This window comes from Pygoscelis adeliae, unplaced genomic scaffold, assembly GCF_000699105.1.
Source record: "Pygoscelis adeliae isolate BGI_AS28 unplaced genomic scaffold, ASM69910v1 Scaffold378, whole genome shotgun sequence".
Taxonomy (NCBI): domain Eukaryota; kingdom Metazoa; phylum Chordata; class Aves; order Sphenisciformes; family Spheniscidae; genus Pygoscelis; species Pygoscelis adeliae.
Genome location: NW_008825312.1, coordinates 78,649 through 104,025, shown reverse-complemented (window position 1 = coordinate 104,025; position 25,377 = coordinate 78,649). Strand labels below are relative to the sequence as shown.

General features: G+C 36.7%; 1 protein-coding gene across 3 annotated transcripts in view; it reads left to right on the top strand.

Annotated features, from left to right (window-relative positions):
- PUM2 (pumilio RNA-binding family member 2) overlaps positions 1 to 25,377 on the top strand; it is a 47,794-nt gene that overhangs the window by 5,598 nt on the left and 16,819 nt on the right. For 2 of the 3 annotated variants that reach the window (XM_009330253.1, XM_009330252.1), the window contains exons 2-11: positions 324 to 429; positions 735 to 922; positions 1,567 to 1,739; positions 5,052 to 5,322; positions 5,607 to 5,700; positions 7,650 to 7,775; positions 8,951 to 9,090; positions 10,870 to 11,008; positions 18,345 to 18,488; positions 19,547 to 19,828. In XM_009330253.1, coding sequence (XP_009328528.1) covers positions 324 to 429; positions 735 to 922; positions 1,567 to 1,739; positions 5,052 to 5,322; positions 5,607 to 5,700; positions 7,650 to 7,775; positions 8,951 to 9,090; positions 10,870 to 11,008; positions 18,345 to 18,488; positions 19,547 to 19,828 — 1,663 coding nt within the window. Of the gene's footprint in view, positions 1 to 323; positions 430 to 734; positions 923 to 1,566; positions 1,740 to 5,051; positions 5,323 to 5,606; positions 5,701 to 7,649; positions 7,776 to 8,950; positions 9,091 to 10,869; positions 11,009 to 18,344; positions 18,489 to 19,546; positions 19,829 to 24,270; positions 24,508 to 25,377 lie in introns of all 3 variants that reach the window. The other variant, XM_009330251.1, reaches the window with a different exon arrangement.

Below are 25,377 nucleotides of genomic sequence, written 5' to 3'. Positions count from 1 at the left end.
TCTGAGAGGATTGACTTGGTTTAACACAGGGATTAATTTGATTAGCTTTTTTCACAGCTGCTTCTATATTCTGTATCTCTCCCTCATAACTTCAGAATCTCAGTCTTGTTGGGGTCATTTGAGCAATTTATTTATACATCAGCTTCAATAACAGAACATAACTTTAAAGTGTTTATAATTATTCCTTGGCAATGTGTGCGTCCTTATGTAAAGCTGACTTTGGTATCTAAAATTAATTACTTGCATATCCTCTTAATAGTATTGCTATTTTTTGCCCATTTATAAGCATAGTTTAAATAAAACCGTTTTCTCTTTTGGAACAGCTTTTACCTGCCAAAAAGTTTTGGGAACCTGATGATTCAGCAAAAGATGGACAAAAAGGGATATTCCTTGGTGATGAGTGGAGAGAGACTGCATGGGGAACTCCTCGTAAGTGATTGATGTATATGGATTGAAAAATCAGTCGTGGTTACTAAATGTTATTTCAAAGTAAACTAATATTATAAATTTTAACTGTATTAAATTTGATTCTTCTTTAATTTTAAGTGTGAAAATGTATACTGCACTGGTGGTTGTGTGCCAATAACACTTTTTGAAACTGGGATTTGGAATTTTTTATTTAATTTTGGTCTTGTTTAATATTGCCTCTGTAATGAAATGCAAAAACATTACAAGTTGTATTTAAAAAAAATACAATAGGTTTATTTATTTATTTGTTTGTTTGTTTTTAACAGACCATTCTATGTCCCAACCAATTATGGTACAGAGAAAGCCTGGACAGGGTTTTCATGGAAACAGTGAAGTAAATGCTGTATTGTCTCCACGATCAGAAAGTGGTGGCCTTGGAGTGAGCATGGTAGAATATGTGTTAAGTTCCTCTCCAGCTGATAAATTGGATTCCCGGTTTAGGAAAGGAGCTTTTGTAAGTAACGCAGTGTGTTAAGCTTGCCTAATTACCTACTATGGTCTTACTGTCTTATATGGCTCTATTTTCTACTCTATTTGTCCATTTTCCTTTTTTTAACTCTTCTCTTTAGAAGGAAGTGTGTAGTTGCTATCTGTCTGTCTTCCTTGGTTGGAGGGGGCAGAAGAGGGAAGTGGTTTGGGAATCTTCACTAAAAAGCTGTCTTAAAAAAATGTACTTTCCTAACACCTTTAAATAAAGGTAGGAAAAAGATTGCAAATAGCTTAATTTAAAATGTGTGATGGGCTTTATGCTAGGTCTTCCTATTCTGTGATTCCATATGGGTTTGTTTTGTACTAGATGTTTTAACTGTATAAAATAAACTTTATCTAATTTGAAGTGTTACTGCTTTAACAGCACCGCTATAGTTAAGGTTGAGTTAGCTCTTCCATTATAAATCTTGGCATTCCTTTTCACATTATGGCAGTTATTAATTGCATGTGGTTGAAACTTGATGACCAAGTTACCCACCAAATGCAATTTCATTGAAAACAAACTGTTTGTATTGTTTACGTGCACTGTAGTGTAGAATTAGGTCACCTTGTGGTGCTCCTATTGTGTTCTGTTCAATATTCAGAATCAAACAGATTCTTTTTCCTCAGGGCACTAGAGATGCTGAAACAGATGGACCTGAGAAAGGAGATCAGAAAGGCAAGGCTTCTCCATTTGAGGAGGACAAAAACAGAGATCTTAAACAAGGAGATGATGAGGATGTTACTAAAATAAATGGCAGAGGTTTGCCAAATGGAATGGATGCCGATTGCAAAGATTTTAAGTAAGCTTTTAACTGTTTCTCAAGAAGACGAGCATGTCTCTTAAGGGCATTATTACAGTTCTGGTTTGTGTGTCAGCTTTAAACATTACCCAGCTGCAGACTGATTCTTCCTACCTCACGTCCTCCCTTTCCCACTGTGCCACATGTTTCTTAGGATGTCATTAATGTGTGTGTCACTTCTCATGAGACAAATTCATCTTAATATAGTAATTATTCAAAGTAAATGGGTACCTTCAAAATGTGGTGAATTAAAGAGGGATGAAAACTTTAACCCTCTTAATTTGAAATTAAATTCTTTTCTCTCTCTGCTTCTTTTTAATACTCTATAACTTTTGCATCTGATTGTTGTTGTAGAGAGTAAGTCCTACAGAATTTTAATTTTCCTTCTAATTTTGCTAGTGGATACCACAGCCTAACACAATTATTTCCCCACAAAAGTCTTTATAGAAAGCATTTATTTGACTAAGGAGAAACAATGTATTTCCCTATTCACATAGCTAAATGTCACCTATTCACAGTATAGAATGGTGTTGTGGTTTGGTTGTTTTCTTAGGAGGGAAAAAAAATTTGGACTAAGCTTGAGCTTTTGAACTGTGAACTCCTATATGACAGCACAGCCAGCCTGTTTTTTCCTAATACTAAACTGCATTTTAAATTGGGTATTTTTAAAGTAATAATCATTGTTTTTAAATGACTGTGATGCATTTGTAACTGTCATACAGAAGAATTAACAAGATCAGAAAACTAGAGTGCTGCTCATAAATTTGTATTAATGTGATGAATGTGACCGAATAGCTGTGGTTTCATAATTGAACGAGTATATTAAAATGCATGTTTGAATCCCATACGTAAGTATTTCCTACCCTTTAAAAAAATGTATTTACCTGAGGCTAAGGAGGGATTCTTCAAGTCTATTTTTCAAGACATACTATTTAAAAGAATATAATACCAAGCATATTAGAGAGCTCAAATTAGCTCCTTTCGGATGCATGCTGCAATATGCACGATAAACAAAGTTACCTTCAATATTGTATGTAGAAAATGCAGAATAAATTTTGTCCTGCTTTTCTTTACTGGTATCTATTTCAATTTTGAAATAGTTGCTTGCAAAGTACCTTTTGTATTACTTAAAGAGAGAAATTATTAAAAATTACACAAATGCAAAAAAGCATCCAAAGCCAGTAAACCTCTCTCTCTCAAAAAAAGAGGCCATCTAATTTAAATGGGCTGTGTAAAATGGTGGTATAAAGCCCTCCGAACAGAGCTTTATAATTGAAGTATTGACACAACTTTAACTATAGCAACAGAACAGCACCAATATAAGGAGCAACCTATATTAGGTAAACATAAGTATTAACAAAGAAACTTTGTCCTGTCCTCCTCCTTGTATTTTTATTGTACTTACAGCTCTTTTAAACTATGTACTGAAATAACTGCCTTTTTTCCTTTTGTTCTTCACTTTGTTGATACTGTATGTCACTTGGAAAGAATAAGGAATATTAAATGGCTTCAAACTAAAGTTTTGTATGTTGAACAAGACATGGTTGCCAGCTAGGATACTTAGATGGTAGCCAGTATGTTACAGACAATCGTCATGAGGTTGGTCGTTACACTAAAAAAAACCTAGTGTAACTGCTTTATCTTCAAAGTATCTTGTCCAAAGTAATAGATCATACAGTATCGTTGAATAAACTCACTAAAAGTCTGATTTCTAGCTATACAGTCTTTAGAGTTGGTATCAGCAAACGCATAAGTACTAGCAGATTTCTTTGCATTAATCTTGTGCTTCAGTGAGGAACAGATACTTCAACTTTGGAGCCCTGAAGAGGGAGGAGAACAGGTAGTACTAAAGCTGTTTCTCTATCCTAGAATTAGCAGTATACCATACTGGTCTAGCAGTGTACTGCTGGAATAAATGTAGTTTCATCCTGCAAGACGGCATTTTGTATTTGAGCCCAGTTTTCACAAATAAAGCAAACTTATCTGGAAGTTGTATGTTTCCTGAGAAACAATATATTATTACCGAGTTCTGCCAACACAATAATGCTGTTAAGGGATCACAGATTCTCTCACACAACTCCTTCCTAGTAGTTAACTTAGATTTTTGCCAGTAAAAATTGGTAGTCTAAACAATGTGGCCTGACACAGAAGGTGGGGTACCACTCCAAATTAAGGTACCCTAAATCTAACCAAATATAGGGTTGGGAATCTGTTTAGGATATGAATCTGTTGACATCTCACTTCAGGTGTTTGCCTGTAGGTGTTTATAGGTGCACAGAGATTCCCCTGTAGTCAGTGGGGATGTAGTGAATACAGCTGGTGGAGATAAGAGAACAATTCAGCTTTTACCCTAAAGTAAACACCTAGTGACTGGTCAGTTGAGTTGCTGTCTAGGCTCTGTCAATGGTATTGACTAGATTTTCATCCCCTCTGATGGGGATTTAAACACTAGTGCACCTAGAGATGTGTAAGTGTAGCTACCTACATCTCAATTGCCACCAGCCCTTCGTATTTGGAAATTGAACTTTCAGGGGTTTGGCATTGTAACCCTTTCAGAGGGTTCCAGCTCTGTATCTCTGTCTTAGTGCCAACAGAAATCAAACACCTACATTTTGCTCCATTGTAAAGACTTTCTTCTGGAACAACAGGCTTTATTTATTCTTAGGGAAACTGAGAAGGAATCAGTGGGATTATATTAGGAACACTTTTTCCCCCTGACCAATCATCTGGTGTAGTGTACTCTATTAAATAAGTTGTGTAGGAAATGAAATGTTTTTGTCAAATGCTAAATGAGGCAGTTATTAGTCCGTTTTACTTAAGGTGAAAAATGTATTGTTTGCTTTTGAGATGTGAAAGACACTTGCTATATTGTATATTTGTCTTCTCCAGTTGAAGTTTTATTCTCTCTCTCCTTTGGCATGAGATACTTAGCCATTTCCTTTTTTTTTTTAAATTTCTCTTCAATACGTTTTCCAATAATTGTTGCTTGCAAAATGCAATAGTCATCCCAAAAGTTACAGGTGACCACAGTTCACTCTATTTCACTCAAAACAGCCTCAAAGATTAGTTTTTCTCTCGCGGTGATTTGAAGAGCTGTATAGTCTTAAAGTTTAAAAAAAAAAAATTATGCTTTGAAATTAAATGTGTTCTCTATCTTGAGCCATCAATGCATGCTGGCTAAAATTGTTAAAATCAGTCTGTCGCTTCCCTTTGTAAAGTCTCTTGAGTTCAGAGATCCTTTTAAAATAGAAATGTTGTAGTCTGTCCATGGACAGCTTTAAGACTGAAGAGTCTACCTTGAATTCTAAACAGTCGTACCCCTGGAAGTCGACAAGCCTCCCCAACAGAAGTAGCTGAACGCTTGGGCCCCAATCCCAGCACCACGGAAGGATTAGGTCCACTTCCCAATCCTACAGCCCACAAGCCTCTGGTAGAAGAATTTTCAAATCCAGAAAATCAGAATCTAGATGCCATGGAACAAGTTGGTCTTGATTCTCTACAGTTTGACTATCCTGGCAATCAGGTACAAATGGACTCTTCAGGAGCTACTGTAGGACTTTTTGACTACAATTCTCAGCAGCAGGTTAGTGCTGGACTTGAAAACATGCCAAATTGTCCTTTAAGTTGTGCATTATCCTCTTTGATAATCAGTCATTTAAGCATATCGTGCATTCAATTTTGTTTTGTCTGTGACTTAGTCAAAGGCAAATAAATGTATATTTAATCTAGAAGAATATTGGTGCACAATTTTCTAGTTTAGTAATTTATTAGAAGAGAAGCTTGGTTTAAAATCTTTTTTGTAAGTAAATCCAGTATATTATAGCCCTGACTTGAAAACTGAAATGCATCTTTTTTCTTTTCCAATAGCTTTTCCAGAGGACTAATGCTCTGACTGTTCAACAGTTAACAGCAGCCCAGCAGCAGCAATACGCACTGGCTGCAGCTCAGCAGCCACACATAGGTGAGGTTTTTGTAAAGTACAGCAAGCATCCCTGGCAAAAGTGTCTGTGTTGCTTTGGTATAATCCTTACAGTTTTACCCACGGTATTCTAATTCAAATAGATGCTGATCAATTGGCCCATTTTAGCAGTTCTCCTGAAAACTGCTCGGAATGACTGCATAAGACTGTCCGGTCCTTAGAGAAAGTCTTCTGTTGTGTAAATTTTTGCCTAATTTGAACTGTTGTATACAAAGAAATAAAAATTATTTTTTTTTGTGTAGAACAATAGTTGAATTTTGGGAGAAAAAGTAAAAAAGCTTTTCTGCTATAAGTAGTGATAGAAACACTAGCTTTGTTTACTAAAGTAACAAAAATATGCAATTCTATTCTTCTCTTGCAGTTCAGTATTTTTGATAATCCAGTTAAAACCATTGTGTCGTAGGATTTTGAAATCAGACTTTTGTGTTGATTAATTCATCCTTCCTTGTTAATGGCACCTTTTAAACAGATAACTCTTTATTCTTGTGGGTACCTTTCTTTGTGATGGAATTACTCTTTAGCAAGCATTTTTTTCTGTCTCTTTAAAGTAATTCAGTGAATTAATTAAATGCATAAAGTTCTTAGTGTGCTGGCAACTCAACAAGGATGCTATATTTCAGTGACAACAGTTTTATCTGCTACTGTGGGAAAGCTGTGTGTTTGGGGTGAGGGAGGTTGGAATGCACATGGAAGCAATTCCTTATTTAAGGAAGGGAGCTCCTCAATTCTGACACTGTAGGGCAGATGTAAAGATTCCTGCCTGTCCCACTCTCTACCACTAGGCTGTTGAGGTGTGTGCACCTACCTCCTTCCTCTGCAAAGGAAAAAGAGTTCTCAGGATCAGAAGGGCAGGCAAAAATAGGAACCAGCATCTCCAAAGGGCTGTGTCTGTGTTCTCCTACGATACGGTGACAGTTAAGTTTTCCCACCGGCTTGTTTAGCTGGATTGTGAGGTCTATTCAGACACAGATCAGCAGCCTATAGCTGGGGTTTAAAAGTGGCAGCTCTTTAGTGTTATGTAGCTGACTAATACAGTATTAGAGCTGGGAGCATGGCAGATTGAGATGTTTGTGTGAGTCTACAAGTCATGTCTTCTGCCTGTCTTTGACTTCTGAACTGCAGAGAAGCCCCTACTTTGTATGAAGTGCTGACTGAGCAGTCAGCTGTATCTTGCCCCTTTGAAATGCAGCATCTTCCAATATGCGTGTTAATAGAAACTTAGCAAGAAGCCTCCTATTTGGATGGAGAAACATAGTTTGATGTGCCATGCTTGCTGGACTAGTTGCTGCCTCAGTGCTGGAGAAAGTACATGAACCTGACTGACTGACAGGGCAAACTCTGGGTAGCAATGCCTAGTTTGATGACTCTGAGTTTCTTCAGTTGTCTCCTTGCATTAAAATCCTTATATTGAATTTAGATTCTTGAAAGTAAGATTAGCATCTCATAACTGGCTGTTTAAAAGCCAGATATCTGATTTAAGCTGCCTGGTTAGACTTTTTTGTATTGTCAGTGAAAAGAGATTTGTATCTCTAGCAGGGGATTCATTCTATCTGGCTGATTCGCTTAAGACACTAGATGATTTGTCTTACAACTAAATCTGTATCAGACAAGTGTAACTTTTAGATAGTTAAAGTTGGGCAAGGTAAATTCCACTTTGAATAATCCCTTCTATATAAGGGTGGGTAGATAGTATGAGAGATTTCCATGGAGTCTGTAGATCCAGGAAGACAAAGCTGCCTTGGGATTAGTAAGAAAAAACTGGTGAGAAGAGGTAGAAGCGTTGATTTCTGTAATGGTGTACCTGCTCTTAGAAACTCCCAAAGTAGAAGCAGTTCTGACTTTAACAAATATGCTTTGTGATTTGATTGGTTTGAATATGATGATGCTTGCTAAGTGTGTTAGCTATAATTAAACTCTGTTTATTACTGTAGCAGGCGTATTCTCAGCAGGCTTGGCTCCAGCTGCTTTTGTGCCAAACCCATACATTATCAGTGCTGCTCCTCCAGGTACTGACCCATACACTGCAGCTGGATTAGCTGCAGCAGCTACCCTAGCAGGTAACTGAACACTTTCTAGTGTTTATCTTGATAATTTTACTGAATGAAATTAGAAAAAAGATTAAATCCATCCTGTTTATTCTCTGTAAATATATTTCTAGGAAGGAGGGACTTGTAGGAAAATTAATATTGCAGTTTTGAAGATTTTTCACTGAAATGTAAAGGGATTCAGTTTCTGTTATATATGGATTTTGAGTATTTCTTTCCATTGGACTTTTATATGGAACAATTAGGTTTCTTCTGTTCTAAAAATGTTTATCCTTAATAAGGTTTCATCTGACATTAGTAGTACGTATTATTTTCAAAAGATGAGACGGCTAGCCTTTTCTTGTAGGTTTTTACTCGGTGCATTAATTTTCTAATTCCAGGTTTTCTCATTCCCAGTGGGCATGAGAATAAAGATGGTCTCCAGTGTGCTAAAAGGCCCAGACAACAGATAAACCCCAAGCCCAGGAAAATCTCTTAAAGTTAATAGATACCGCTGTGAAACAACACTACTGAGTATTCAAGTCCCAGCTAGTGCTCAGACCTGAGCATAGAAAAAAACCTCTGTATCTCCGGTTGGTGGTTTCACAGGAAAGGCAGTAGAAGGAGCTAAAATACATGTATACATAATGCATTATGTGTACAATACAGTGTTATAGAGAGCTCATTCTTCTGTGGGTTCTTTATCAATAGACTGGTAGAGGTAAGTGTGCCCGCTCTGAAGACTGTGACGTAGTAGGCAGGGGAGGCAGAGGCAATAGTTGTGTTTATAAGCAAAGGAAGCATACAGAAAGGAGGAATAATAGATGATCAAAGTTTCAGTATATCACTGTCAGGAGGATGAATTTGGTTCATTCTGTGATGTTCTGAAATGATCTTTTTTCCAACCATGGAAACTGATTTTTGAGTGTTTTTTGGTATACAAGCTTTGATTGCTTTAAGTTTTTTCTTTGTCACCTGAGTCTCACGAGGGCATTTACTTTTTCGTAGAGAAGGTATGGTTTGATGTGAATCCTTTAACCCATCTGTGTTCATGTATCGTTTTGGCTAATAGGGGAATTCATTTCTTTTTAATACTGATTTATGTTTTGACGTTTAGAAGATAGATCAAAGAGGGATGCTACAAACAATATAAACAACTATTTTAACTAGCTGCAATAGATGGAATAATCATGTTTTCTGTTTTTTAGGTCCTGCTGTGGTTCCGCCTCAGTATTATGGTGTTCCATGGGGGGTGTATCCAGCCAATTTATTTCAGCAGCAAGCTGCAGCAGCAAATACCACAGCAAATCAGCAAGCGGCTTCACAGGCACAACAGGGACAGCAACCGGTATGTTCTTCATAAAAAGGAGATGTGCATTTAAAGTCTTACCTTAACATTTTCAGTATATAAGGATCAGATTCCAGAAAATTTTACATAATTCAGATGATTTGTTGTATCAAATAATAAATGAATATTAAAAATTCTCAATTTCCTTACATTACTGATTATCATTCTTTAAAAATTCATTTACTGCATACTAAATATTCAGCTTACTTTGCAGTCCCGATTTTTTAAGTAAAAAACATTAAAAATAGTTCCTTTAATCCAGGTTACTGTGCTTTTACGTTTATGTCTAGATAATGCTGCCTGTACAGTTACTCAAAAATTAATGTAAAGTTTAAAACTAATCTAGAAAGCTAACATAAGGGGATGAAAAGAGATGTTTTCGTAATTTTAGGAGGATATCTTTTAAGCTTGGGAAAAAATTGATCTGCGTTTTTATTAATTAGCTGGAAAATTGAATGTTACACACTTTTCTTTGTCTCTTTAAGTAGGGAAACAAATATCAATATATTATATAAATAAGTATCAGTAGTTTTGTTGCTTCATGGGGAAGAAGGATTGCCCTGCATATTTTTCTGTGACAGAATAATTGTATTACAACATCACCATGTGCCATATGTTATTTTTGCCTTGATAAATCAAAAGTACGCAATTGTTACAAGAACTTGTTGAAATTTCCATTTCTTAAAGTTACTTTAAAAAAGAAAAAGCTAATTTTCTATTGTTATTCTGGATGCATTTTTAAAACCATTAGATGATCTTTCAGTATAAACAAATGGCCTTTTTCCACAAAGGAAAAACACAAATCTTGTAATGATCTTATGCTTAATGAATGTAATTTTTTTTTTTTTTTTTACTAGCAATATGGTTTGTTTCAATGCCATTCTTATAAATTTAATGTAAGAATTGACTTTGAGTTACTATGACTCAGAGTTCCAGAGTAGCTTCATCACTGTTTTTAATATTCAGGTGGATCTTTCCTCCTACTGATCGTTGTTATCAGTGAACTGCATTGATAACCGAATGTATATCATCTCTCCAGTGTTTTTTTGCTTTCTCTATAAAATTAATATCCAATTTATGCAAATCACATCTAAGATATTTCATGGGGATATATTGTAAATTGTATTTCCCTCTTATTTTGGACCTGGAAAAGATTATTTTAACCAAGAGGAAAGAGTAGCTGCAAGAATTTAGATTGCTTTTTAATCAGATTCCCAGAGATATGCTGTCAGAAGATAATAAAATAAGCCTGTGTTGCATGGTAATGGAGTGTTATGTGAATTCTTAAAACTTAGTGGGTGCATTTTTTTACAGCACTGTTGGCAGTGTAGTGTTAATTATTTAGACGAGTTACTACAAGCTCCAAAGTATTCAGACTTACATCATTCAATTGCCTGAAAATAATGTAAATAAATGCATTTATCAGGGAAGGACAGATGTTCAGTTAATAAATAATGCAGATCATAAATGTATCGCTCTTACAGATTTTCTTCCTTACTTTATACTTATTACCATTGATGGAACATACATGAGTTCTGCTGTCCAGAGCAGGGCAGATATTTTATTGTCACATTTGTCAGCAAAATAGTTTATGCCTTTTATTCTTTGTATGTATATATCCTTGAAACCAATAAGGTGGAATATTCCCAAAACAAAATTGAGAGCTAAGTGGCATCAAATATGCAAAGCAACTGTTCTGTATCTTTTTTTAAACCTTTTTTAGCATATAATGGGCTTTCTTACCTTTTAAGGAAAGGGTGTCATGTTGGTCTTTTCCAGGTTCTGCGTGCTGGAGCAACTCAGCGCCCGCTTACTCCCAATCAGGGTCAGCAAGGGCAGCAGGCAGAGTCACTTGCAGCAGCTGCAGCAGCAAATCCAGCTTTGGCTTTTGGTCAGGGTCTTGCTACAGGCATGCCAGGTATGTGTGTATGTTATCAGTGGATTAAGAGAATCACTGAAAGTTAAAATATTGGTGTTACTAGAGACCAGATTAACTATCAAAGTCCTGCTATGTTTATAAGCTGCTTAGAATTGAGTTTTATATAGTTTTATGTTGTTTAGTTGGATTAAAATACTGGCACAGGATTCTTAAAGCACAAGGAATTCCGCTAGCATTTTTGATTTGGAGCATTTTCTCTGTATTTGTTGTTACAAATCTATGCACAAGGAGTATTGTAGATTTTTACAGGATAATTTCATATATATAATGAAGCAACTACATGCTGTCTTAAAAGGTCATGAGTTATCTGAATAGTTACTCTGATGCAACAGGAAGTATTAATTTGTCTTTCTGAAGTAATTTACTTGTAGCATATAATAATAGTAAAATCAGATTCAGAATCCGAAATTAGGAAATTTAAAAGAAAATTACTGCTTAATCATCTCTGAAGATCACAACAGGCTTGAAGTAGAAGCACTTGAAAGCTTGGAGCCTCAGATCCTTTTAGCGTGCATGGCTTCTGACTTATCCGGGGAATGGTTATTCTGAGTCTCAGTACATGTATCATAAATGCACAATGTGTTAGCTTGAATTTCAGGGTCACTTAAGTGTTTAGTACAATTACCTTAGCAAAAACAATTTAAGTGTACTTGGCCATTCTTCAGCATGAAAGTTAACTATGTAAAATCTTAAGTCAGATAACATTGATGGTAGCTACAAATGCATTTGACTTGTACAGGTTCTCTCCTCTGTCAGCACTACTTTGAAATGCCTCACAACCTATAGAAGTCAGAGTTAGTTTGTTACTGGATGCTCCAGGACTGCATTGTGCACTTTGACTCACACGATCAGATTTTACACATCTAGCTGCAGAACAGACTGGCTCTGGTGTTTTTCGTGTCTCTTTTGTTTTATAACTGTCACTTTTATTTCTTCTCGTGCAGTAGTATCTTTAGCTTTTAGCATCTTTCTCTTTCACCTAAAATGAGGAATCAGCAAAGTGTGCTGTCACAGCACCTGTCAAGTGGTATCTCTGTGCCTCACCAAAGTAATGGAGAAGGGTGGTCCATGCCTTGTAAAAAGCTTGTGACGTTTAGCTTGAGTCAGATCAACATCTGAGACCTTGACCCAGCCCAAATTTGTGACTTCATTATAGGAAGATGTAAAAACAGCATTATTTTCAAAAAGAAAAGTATCTATCTTAAATAATTCAAGGGTAGTTCTTAAAACCCACAAAAAGGTCCCCTCTCCAAATGGATGACTGAAAGTAATGCTGAGTGGTCAAATACATAAACTCGGTAATGCAAGAGCCTGTCCTGTGAAGACTGGACTTCAAGACTTTTTTTTGTCCTCCACAAGCCCCAAGAGGTGAGGGCAGGAACCTTTTTATTCAGTTTCCATTGTAGGTTGCTTCTTTGTCCCATCTGCTGCATGCCTGGATGGCCAGAGAAAAAGTTTATTCATGTGAATGTATTTCAGACTGTTCCATAATAGGAATTGTGTGCAACTGGCTTTCAACCTTACTGACCACACTCTTACAGAGAATAGGGCTCAAAATATAAACAAAAAGGACATTTATTTTCTCAGTCATCATAAACTGGTTTTGTAGTGAGTTATAGGGAGCACTGGTGAGACCTCTTTCTAGGTGAAGGGGAAGAATATAGGATGATGAAATGAACACAAGCCATTTTAGATGGGAATCACGATACTGTTTGATGTCTTTATTTGAGCTAGATACTTAAGGCTCCTTTTATAGCTAGTGAAGAGAAATAGGAACTTCTAGTCTTGATTCATCTGCCTCTATTTTAGTTACCTGATTTAGAATAAAGTGGATTTTGCTCCAGAGGTGCCTTTTCTGTTCACCTAGTATAAAATTGAGTCAGTCATTAAATTGCATCTAGATACCAAAATGTGAATAAGTGAATCCCAGGCAGTAACCACTGAACAACACATATAATGTAATAAACAAGCATAAAATGTGTGGAATTCTTGTTTCGATGGACTTAGATGTTTTACAAGAAAGCGTAGGTCCAAATTGAGTTTCAAGCTTTTGAATGTTCTTTACAGAGAGAATATTTGTAGTTTGGCTTCACTACGAGCTAATAAATGAGAGTGTATTATTCAGCTCCATACTGCTGTCTTTAAATCGTTTCAGCTGCTTTCTCCTTGCCACAACCTTCATGTTGGATGAAATTAATGAGCTATCCCAACTATGGGATTTTTTTATTTTTCAAATTTGATATTTCAAGTATTTCTGTATTAATTATTTAGAGAGGTGTATTCATGTAGCACTTAAGGCATCTCATCCTGAGTGCAAAGAGGAAGTGTCTGAAATCCAGGTTACTTTTCACATGATGTTTTTGTTAAGTCTCTTTTCAGAAAAATTCAGGTTCTTTTTTAAAACCATCAAAAGTGAAATACATTTTGCGTTGGAGTTGTGCAATTACATTTTAAATTCCAGTCCTAATTTAGGAAGTCTTTCGGTAACAAGGATTCTTAAAAACCAGACAGTTTCTGATTGAATAAATGTGTAAGACAAAGTCAGAGGGTACTCCCAATTTCATCATAATACGATCAGTATACATTCTTTTCTACGAATAAAACCAGTCCTCATCACAGACAACGGCTGGACTCAGCTTAGTCATCCAAATTCAGAAATCTGCATGTGACCTTGGTTGTCTAAGGAGCCATTGTGCTCAGTGGAGATCTCCCTAGTGCAGTTGCTGTACAGAGGCTGCAGATCTGTTCAGCTTACCCTAAAATAGATGTCTAGCGGTGGGTCAGCTGAATCCCTCCGGAGGCTTCATTGACTGCATTGGCTAGATCAGATGCAACTTAGTTTTATTGAATTCATGCAAGTGAAGCTGTTAGCACCGACTGTAATGGTGCATCTAGCATGCAGATGGGCGTGTAAATTGAGTTGTCTGAAAAACATGTATAAAACATTAAAATCAACAATTTCTGTCTATTGGCATTGCATTTTTTATTACCTAGAGGAATTTGAAGTGTGACGACGTGGTGGGTCGTGCATTCTGTGCCTCCAGGTAGTATGAAATAGAAGTCAGATTTAATTGTGGCAGACATACAGGGAGTTTACAGTATTGGCAAAGTTACGATGGCTATAAAAAGTATAAATCATTTACTGGTAGGATAGCAAGTTCTGAATTTGATTTCTGAGAGGACAAGTGCAGAGATAAGGCTGTGCATATCTTCATTAGAACAAACAAAAGGTTATAGTGGCTCAGGTTTTAGTAAGCTTGGGAGACTGAAGTGAAGACTGCAGCATTTAAGGAAAGATGCAAGATTAAGAGCTGAATACATTTTCAAATCTGTATGCAGAGGAAAACAATTGGATCTTGGGAATGTTGAGAAAGGAGAAGCAGTAAATTTTCTACATAGGGAGAGAGGGCTCTACGGTGACTTGCAGGTTATGCTCCTGAGTGGAGAGAGAGGTGTCAGGATGGTAGTGTTAAAAGGGGCAGATAATTGAGTTGGCAGTAAGAAGTGTCACATCTGTTAACTTAAACTGAGTAGAGAGAAGTGACAAACTCTGACATACGTTTGGGTGTCATCAGTGAGGGAAGTTGCATAGAGGGAAGGGAGTAGGAGATCTGGGCAGAGCTTTGTGGTATTACATACAAAAATGTGAGAAGAGAGTGTGAAGTATCCAGTGAAAGACACTGAAGAAATTACTGGATGGATAAGAGCAACACTAAGAATGGGCTGCATGAGCCAAGAGAACAGATTTCCTCTCATTCTTTAAGAACATTTAAGGCTTGTGTGAAAAGAATCCAGGAAGTTTTCAGAGTCTGTGGTTTTGGAGACATTTAGAAATCATTTCAGCAAAGCACAGTACTGGTAAACCAGATTGTTTACTTTCATATTCCTTGCTGATACGAAGACGGTAAGTGTAGATAGAGCAGTTGAATTCTAAAATAAAAGGTGTGAGTAGGAACTGATTAGGAAACAAAGAGTATGTTTTAGTTTTTCGGTTGCAGTGGAAGACCACAGTAAGCTTGAATGTGAAGGCACTGAAATGAAGTTTGATAATTGTTAATTTGGAGGGGAAACTGCACAGCGACAGGGAGATGATGATGTGATGGAGAGGTAATAAAAACTGAAACAGGAGGAGAGATGGAATTGGAGAGAAGATCTGGCAAGTCACCATCTTTGATAAGAGTGAAGGCTGGGAAATAGTTTTTCTCTTTGTGCTCACCTTTCTGGGGTAGGGTGCAAAGTTTGTAGAATACTGTGAAGGAAGGGAAAGCAGAAGACATAGGTTTTGCTATGAGAGCTGTTCTTCAATTATTTAATCTGATCTGAGATGGTCCCTCTGAAATCATATTTTTCATGTCAAAGCAAATAATTTTATACTTTTGAGGCTGCAGATGCAATTTCACAAATAGTCCTACATTGCTTTGTTTTAGCAGATTTGAGTAGAAAGCTGAGAAGCCTCCTATTCCAGGTCAGAACGTATTCATTTCAGAGGTTAGGAACATAGAAGCACTCATCAGTTCTCATGCATAGCCTGAACCTTCTGTGATGGACAGTATCTTGATGCTCATGACCTAGCTTATTATTACTAATTTTAAATGACCTGTTTGTGGGTGGCATCACAGGTAAGATAGTGGCAAGGAAGTATCAAGAGAAATTGGGCATCTTGTAATGCAAAGAGCATGTGCAAGTTGCTTCCATTTTTTAATTCAGCAGTCATACTAGTCAGTTATTTTACAAAATCTAAAATTACTGTATTAAACTACATTAGTATTAATCCCAGTAAATTTAATTTATGCAATACTGTGTATGTTATCTTTTTGTGGTTCCCCTTCCCCCCCCCCCCCCCTTCCAAGTATTTTGCATTGGAAAATAGGCTTGTTTACATTGTGGGCCTGAGGTCATATAAAATGCTGTGCATGTTTCAGATGAGCACAAGGGTGTAAATACACGATCAGTCCTTTTTTATACAGCTATGACATTATCTGTGGGTTTGCACATTTGAAGGGGGTAGGTGGACAGAGTAAATACTGGTATTAGCCAATTCTGAGTTCTGAAAAAGTGGTTTTTATTTGATACAGCAGTAACAAATGGTAGGACCAACATATTATCAATTGAATGTGCTATGAGTAAAAGTAGAAATGATGTAGGTACTAGTAATTAATCATTGCTAATGTATGCAGGAACACATGTGGTATTACTAGAGGTAATGGCTTTAAACTGAAAGAGGCTAGATTTAGATTAGATATAAGGAAGAAATTCTTCACTATGAGGGTGGTGAGGCACTGGAACAGGTTGCCCCATCCCTGGGAGTGTTCCAGACCGGGTTGGATGGGGCTTTGAGCAACCTGGTCTTAGTGGAAGGTGTCCCTGCCCATGGCAGGGGGGTTGGAACTAGGTGGTCTTTAAGGTCCCTTCCAACCCAAACCATTCTATGATTATAAAGAGCTTTCCTACCGTGTCACTAATCTTCTAATATTCCATGCTATGTTCTCTACAGAACTACAGTAAAACAGGCAGCAGTCACTCTCCCCCTTTCCCTGCCTTGTGAATGTAGCAGTCTGTCTTAGTGGTGAAGGTGGTAGGGCAGCACAGCACAATTTTGTAGGTGGAGGAAGCAGTGGCACCTATGGTGAAGATTACCTAACCAATTCAGTTGTAAGAACCTGTGTTGGTTGTTTTTAACTAGCCAAACTTTCAGACAAACTTTGTGGAGGACAACTGTCTTCCTGTGCTGTTGGTGGGAAAGAGAAGGTAGATGGACATGGAATGCAAAACAAGTAGTGAGCAATGAGAACAAACAGGTTTGGAATGATAGTAATGACAAGTTGTCATGACAAGTATATTAGCCAATTCTGAGAATGCACAAGTATAGTGCATTCATCTCCGGAACTGTGAATTGAACCTAAAGATCTGGATTTTCATCTCCTCTCCAGTTACTGAGTCTCCTTCATATCTTTGGATTTTCTTAGTGTGAGAGAATTTGGACCTGCGTCTCCAGCTTCCCTGCAGAGTACCGTAACCACCAGGCCAGTAGGCAGATGGTGTTTTCAGCTCTGTTTTTGGAGGAAGGCATCTAGGCAGAAGAGATTATACAGATGTCTTACAAATTGAGGAGGAGAAAATATAACTTGAAAGCCTGATGATTGAGGTACTCAGCTGGAATTAGAGGCTCAGGTCTTTTATGTTCAGGTCCATAGAGAACTCTGCTGGACCTAGTTCTGAACATACATGGAAACTGACTTAAAATAGTATGCAAAATCTTGGTTCTTACACATACAAAAATAGGTGTGTGATTTTTGCAATCTTGACGTTTTTCTTAATAGCATTAGTATATATTTGAACATGGGAGGAATATTAAAATTCTCTTGGGTTTTGTTTTATCGCTTTATAAGAACAGTCAACCTAAAAATTAGGTGGTGTTATCTTTTCATTGTCAGCACCCTTTCTTAGATTATCTTTGCTCTTGTCTTCCATCTTTTTAGGGATTCTTATTCCAATTCTTCTACTTCATTATGAAGTGTTAGAGCTTTAAAATTAATTCTCTTGCTTTTGTCCTAAAAAAAGGTTTTTTGTTTTGCTCCTTTTTTGTCTCTTTTGCTTTCTTTCATTCATATCTTGTATCCTGTTTTCCTTCCTACTGCTTGCTTTTCTCCTTTTTCAGTTCCTCCTCCTTTTTCTCCCCCAGTTCCAACTCTTAACTGTCAACTGAATGAAATTATACTTGGATTACAGTCTGTTTTCTGTTAAACTGACTGGGACTGGATAATTTTTGTTCTGGTTCAAGGTATTCCTGCACATAGGGCATTCCTTTCCTAATGTGTTTTTGTAGATGGACTTTCAAGTGTGGCTAGGTAATGTATGGGATCGCCAAACTTGCATTTAGTTTAGCCCTTTAATTGTACAGATTTCAATACCTTTTCCATATACAAAGGAATACAAGAGAAATATGAATATCTTAAAACGCTGAAAGAAGTTGATTCGATAATATGGCCAGTTGTGTTGCTCCTGTACCTTTTCAGCTATGGTGTTACAAACTTCCTTTGTTAACCTTGAAAATAAAATTCAACTTTAGACTACTAAATTTAGCTGTTACTCTAGTTTTAAAAATTATGTAGAGCATTCCTAAATAAGATTTTGTCACACTGTTTTACAATGTTCACTGTTTTTTCTTCTGATGTCCAGTTGACATTCTAAGGCAATACGGCTGAAATGCTGTTTTCCCCCTTGTAGTTCGTTGTCAGGATATTTCAAGGAGGGAAGAAATGCTGACTATATGGGACTATCTGTACTACTAATTCTTGTATTCTATGTTGTGTAGGCTATCAAGTACTAGCTCCCACTGCCTATTACGATCAGACTGGTGCCTTAGTAGTAGGCCCTGGAGCGAGAACTGGCCTTGGAGCACCAGTCAGATTGGTGGCCTCAACTCCTGTTATAATCAGTTCTGCAGCAGCACAAGCAGGTAAGTATTTGATCCTACATGGAGGTTTCTTCCACTCTTGTATTGAATCTTAACAGTAATGTTGGTTGATTAGTATTTGATGTTGTTGATGTGTTCTGTATGCATCTGTGAAGTTTTCTAGTCGTGAAGAATATGCCATACATACTCTCTTTCTTATTCTGTCACCTCCCTTTCTCTGAGAGACACTGCTCTTTCTCAGAGATGTAGTTTTCCTTTTTTTAATTCAAATTTACAGTCCTCTCCCCATACATATACAGGCATGTTTCTACAAATGTTGTTGCTTGTCAGATACGAACATTTCCCCCTTTCCTCTCCCATGCATATAACATGCACTTCTCATCAATCCCCTAAATGGTGTCCTCTAGGAAGCATCATTTCATTGCTTCGGCCTGGCAGAAGATGATGGAGTGCTCTGGGGCCTTGCTGTGCTTTTCTCCTGAAAGTATTTTCTCCTGAAAAGTGTGGCAAGGAAAAAAAATATAGAATGGACAGCAGAAGAGGAGAATTAGTTATATCAAAAGTCTCTAGTTTTCTTTTTTTATCAGTGATAGGGTCTGGTACTACTTTACTGAACCATTGTATTTATTGCATTTGTTAAATTAAAATCCAAAATACTAACACCAGATTAATTAAATTAATCTGTTCAGAAAATTAGATTTTGAGTTAATCTATAAGCTTTCTCTATGCAGAACTCGCTTCCGACATTAGTAGCTGAAGATGTCTTTGAATGACTCTTAGCTGCAACTCTGCTATTGTGACTTTGGATATAAAAGTACAGTTCGGTAAACAGTAATGTCTTATATGTTTACACTGAAAATTCCTTCAATTACATTAACAATTCTAACAGCCTTGATTAGCCTACAACATATGCTGTCTTCATTTTTTTTCCTCGGGTAATTAAGATTGTGTAATACTATAAAGTCTCTTTTAGTCCTTTAATATGTGAATTTCTGCTTGTTTAAGAGGGCTTCAAGAAAGTACGATTTAGATCTGAATAGTCCATTTTCAGTCAGAAATGTTTGAGAGAGTAATTATGATTGAAAACATGTGTTTTACAGCTGCAGCTGCTTCAGCTGGAGGAACAGCAAACAATCTCGCGGGAGCCACGAACGGTCTATTTCGGCCCCTTGGTGCCCAGCCACAACAACAGCAACAGCAAACAAATAGTAGCCTACAATCCAATTCATTTTATGGCAGTAACTCTTTGACCAATAACTCCCAGAGCAGTTCCCTTTTTTCACATGGTCCTGGCCAACCAGGAAGCACATCTCTTGGCTTTGGAAGTAGCAGCTCTTTAGGAGCAGCTATCGGCTCTGCACTTGGTGGATTTGGCTCATCAGGTAGGTTATTAATATAGTGAGGAAATTCTGTGAGACTTTTGTGTTAAGCAAAAAAATGTATCTGTATCCAGACATAGTATATACACATACATTTCTAAAAAGAATGCAAAAATAGGTTATTCAAGTTTAAAACAAATTATAGGGGAGGAAAAAGGGTTTTTTCAAATCCACTTGGGCTCTGTATACAAGATGCAATTTTGAAGAATATCCTGTAGTCATAGATATCTCCAAAATACTTTTCCATATTGAGCACTGTACTCTGCCCCAGAAGTTCGTTACTGGTTTTAGTAAGCTTTTTTATTTTCAAGGAAGTCTTCACTCTGTGTTTAAAATAACAATTGATGACTTTTGAGATATGAATTCTTTTGTTGTGATTTTCATGTCAGGAAAATTCCTAATTTTTTAAAAAATAAATAGCATAATGACTTTCTAAATTTGATCTAATATTGAAGTGTTTGTTTCCATAACATTTTAATAGGATTTATAAAACAGAAAGACTTAATACCCAAGAATAGCTCTTGTTAACTTCAGTAGGTTTAATCTTAGATACAGTTATGCATAAATAGTTCTGTGCAAGTTTGGGGCCTTAAATTATTTCAACAGATGCTCCTGAATATTATCAACCTGTCTGTAGTTTAAAAAAAAAAACAAAACAACCAAACAACCAATGTTGCCATCATGTTTCTGTTCTATAGCACAAATTTCTTATTACAGTTTTTAAACATGCAAGGTAGGTTTTTTTCAGAGATTTTTCTCAGTGTTGTTTTTCATAAAATAATCTGAAAATTTATTTACTTTAACAAAACTAATGCTAGGAAATCCGGAATCAAGTTTTATGCTGATTCTCTCTAATGCCTGATTTTAAAAAGCGGAGTAGGAGACTCTAAACATACCATCTTTAATGTAGAAAAAAAAAAAAGAAAGAGAGGCTACTCAGTCATGTAGAGTTTCTTAATTTTCCATAATACCACAGCAGGTAAATCTTATTTACAAAGTAATTGTGCTATCCAGGTGCTGTATTTTGTAATATAATTTGTCCTGAGCTACTTGTAGGATTTCAGTGAATTCTTAGCAGCTGTGTTTTGCTCTAGGTACAGTTTCATTTCATTGATAGATAGTGATCATAAGTATATCTGCATATTTAATGCAGTGCACCCATTTTAAGTCTCTAGATGGAATAGTTTTAAGTCATAAAAGTCTTTATTCAGCATTATCACAAGGACCTCCATAGAATACAAATTTTAGTTGTGTATCTACTTAAGAAGAATCAGCATAGTTCTTTCTGGCACAGGAGACTAAGCCTTTTTCTTGTAGCAAAGGTCAGTTCCAGAGCTTTGTCCAAAGCCTTCAGCATAGACAGCTTATACTGAAATTTTGCAGCAGTATCCTAGGTGATTTAATTAGCATGGTAGTTTCCACAGGGAAGCAGGAAGCCTATGGTTTTGCAGTTTGAGAAGTGCTGATGAAAGGTGCTGTCTAAACCTGAAATATTTTTAGTAGTATTATTGGAATAAAAGTATATTGAAAGTGCCCGTCTGCCAAGTATAAATTGTACTTGCCATAATAGCCACTTAAAAAATGCTTCCTGATCATTTTTTTTAAGAGTTCCTGAGCTGTATATATATATGAATTGAATTACACAGATGAGTACTTACACAAATGGTCTTAATGCACATTGAGGTAAATTAAAAACAAGTTTAATTTTTTATTTGCCAAAGTTTCAGCTTCTTTGTAACTCCCCTCAGTGTGTTGTAAAGGTTGAATTTCAGTTAAAATATAGCCATGAAGACTGACAGATGGCAATACAGATCTTGCCCTTATGTTTTCAGTTGTTGCAGGGGAAAAAAATAGCTCTGCAAAAAATGCAAAGATGAGCATGTTCTAGCTGAATGACTGAACAATAAAGTAAAGAAACAGGAAGAGGCAAGCATACCGTATAAATGGCTGTATGTACTTTACAGTCTCTGCTCTTGTATTATAAAGTTATTCATGCTCCATTTTAAAGGTTTAGGTACACGGTAAGTTACTGCAGCTTAACAGGTAACTAAGAGATCAACTCTGGCAGCTTCCCAGATGCTACTTCTGGCTTGTAACAAGTGTAAAGTAATTGCATTAGCTTAGACAGTGGTGAAGAGGGGTAAGCTAATTCAAATTGTCTTCTGGTTTTTGTGAGCTTTGCTTGTGTGTGTGTGAAAATGCAGCTCAGGTGGTTCACGGTAACTTGTTAAGCTGCAGTAATTTAGCTGAGTAAGAAACCCTGAGAGAAAGCTAAAGTTTGCTTAGCTTTTTTCATAGTTGGAAAAATAACAATCCATCACGTAGCATTGTATTAACATTCACATGGTTCACCAGCTGAGCCAGAACCTATAGAGCTAGTCTCAAATCTTGAGATTTCGTTCAACTGTTGCCTTAATTTGCTCTTCTGATTTCTTATTCTCAATTTCCTTGCCTAGTTAGTCCAGTATCTTTTCCTTCTGGCTTCTCCTGTAGTATGTCTTCCTTCCCAGTTTCCAAGCAACATTTATCTCCCGCCTCCCCCTCCCAAATATGTTTCTGTTTCTGCTTGTACTGTGTGATGTTCCCATCATCAGCTTACTATTCCAGCCTCTTTGCCCCACAGTTACATATACCTTCTACAGCTTAACTTTTCTTCAGATCTGCTTTCTTTTCATCCTCAGTCCCACTGGTTTTGAAAGTGCTTCCAGTTTTCTTGCAGTCTCCTTGTTGGCTCCTTTGTCTGACCTTTTTTCCTCCTGGTTCTGGTTTCTTTTTTTCTTTTTTTTTTTTTCTTTTTCCCTGGTCTACTTCTTGTGTGTGGCTTTTGTCTTCTCTGCATCTGAAGTAGAAAACTTCCTTTCCACACTGCTTGATGGGCCTTCCGAACACAAGGTGGAATCTTGGACAGCAGTTTCAGAGTCCATCTTTGGCATGGCACACAGAAGCCTAGAAGCTCAATTGCAGGGAAAACCTTTATCAGCCATCTCAGATGTGCCGTATATGGACAGGAGTTTAAGTTTTCAGCTATGAGTCTGTAGCAGATCTGTGCTGAACTTGTATGAACTGTGATTTTTGCTAAGATTTTTAGCTCAAGCAAAGAGAGCATGAAAATAAAGGTCTCCTGTTGCTAGCATATTGGTCTGAGGCATTAACTTCTCACATAACAGGTAGCTGGATTATTTTGCTAAGGATAAAGCATCTTTCCTCGCCTGTTTTTCTGAAATGGCAGTGGTGTTTGGGCAGAACTTCTTTGAAAAATTTGGTCCGAGCAGGTACCTGCCATGAAAAGTATTAGCCAAGTTGCTAATGTTAGGAGAAAACAAATTAATGTCTTAAAATGGGAAGTATCAGGTGACCTTTATATTGCGCCATGCTGCCAGCTTTAGTAGGAAGGTACCTGACAAGGGTAAAGATTATGGAAGTATAAATTCTGACCTTTTCCTTTTTCAGTTGAAGTAGAAATCAATTTTCCAAATTCAGCTTAAGAAGCACCTTTGTTATCAAAATATCCATAAACTTGGTGTTGTTCATGAGTATAATAATGTTCCAGTGTTTAAAATACGCACTCTAGTTTAATATTTCACTAGTATGCAACAGATACTAGAATTTAACATTTCTAAAAACTTTTTATTGTTCTCCTAATTTATCCTAGACTGTTCATCGCCCTGCTGAATGATGCTGTGCAGGATAACCAGTCCTTCACTAATACACTGTTATCCAAAGCTTCTAGTCTAATTTGACTTTCACAAATACTGGTAGCAGTAAAATTACATTTTTAGTTTCTTGCCTTAATTTTCCTATCTCTGCTCTGCTTCTCATCTTCTTCTTAGCCTATTCCTCCTTTCTAATATCTTTTCAAAACACTTCTTTGAGAACCATGATTCTCATAGGGAATTTTAAGTAGTCATTTTTTTCCTGCAGGTGAGGGGTTCACAAACAAGAGGAAGTTCAGAAACAGCTGAACAGCAACATAGATTATTTTCTGAACCCTTAAACAACAGCAACCGATTGTCTCTAGCCTTTTTCCTGAAATCGAGTATCACTGTCTGACTAATAATTCATGGTGGAAAAAATTTTATCAGGCTTTAGTGGAAATATTTTTAGAATCATTTATTCTGTAAAGTGACAGTGTAATCTAATCTCATAAATTCCATATTTGTCCCAAAGCCTGAAGCCAGGCAGTTAAAACAGAGTACTGCAATATTACTGTGAGAAGTCTAGAATGAAATGTTGAAAGACATGGGCATTGTGGAAATTACTTATCAGTGGTATGTTTATACCCACTTAGATTTACTTAAAAGCATGTGTGGTTATCACAGTAATTGTCTTTGTCGTAACGATTGCTGTAATTATTGTGATCGCATCTGTTATTGCCCAGCTGTAGTTGGGGATAGGTTTTATTCAGTTGACACTGTGTAATTAGGGTCTTTTTATTTCTTCTTCAGTTGGCAGTTCTGCAAGTAGTAGTGCCACAAGGAGAGATTCTCTATCTACTAGCTCTGACTTGTACAAAAGATCTAGTAGCAGCCTAGCACCCATAGGGCAGCCATTTTACAATAGTCTGGGATTTTCCTCCTCTCCAAGTCCAATAGGCATGCCTCTGCCAAGCCAAACGCCAGGACATTCACTTACGCCACCGCCATCACTTTCATCACATGGATCCTCATCCAGTTTGCATTTAGGTAAAAAAAACAAAAACAAAAAACCAAAAAAACACTTTTTGTTTGTATGTGTGTATGTATTTCTATGTGTAAAATATATGTTGCATAAGAGATGTCACATTACCTTTGCTGTTAAACAGTTTTGTAATGAAGAGGGGCCATTCCTGAAAGGTGAAGAGCACGCTCAAATGCTCATTGATTTGACAGTGGAGGGCACTCAGCTTTTTGCAGTATCGGGCCAACAACTGATTTTTCTTCCCTTGCAGAAGCCCAATAGAGAGCCCAGTAAGACTTATTTGTCCTTTTTGTATTATGTTTCTACAGTATGACAAGCAAAGGTGCACTATTTTTGTTTCTACTTCAGTGTATTACCACTTTAAGGACGTTTTAAGATGATACTGTGTTTAACAGTGAAGTGACTTTCACTACTGCCCCTTGTCATGATAAAGTAGAAAAGTGAGCAAAGCTCTCAATGTAAAATGTATTGAAAGGTGATTTTTGAATCAGTGAGCTTACTATCTTATGGCCCAGATGCTTTTCCAGGAAGACAATAGTTTATCACCAGGCTGGTGGAAAAAAAGAAAATGCATTTGTGAAAGAAGTAGCAAAGGCTTTGTCAGTGGTGGCTCTCTGTTATCAGATGCATTTTTTTTAAGGAATGATGATAGTAATCTTTTAGAAAATTTTTGAGCTATTTAGGTGACATGGGAGCTCAACCTCTTTTAAAAAAAATTAAAATAAAATTTAAAAATCTAAAGAAACCCCACCACAGCCTACAGTGTATTCAGAAGAGAATTCCTCTAACCTGAACTTACTTGATAAACTTGCCCTTTTTTCGCTGCAAATATTTGTGATCGTTTAATTTGCACGCTAAAATCATACAATGAAACT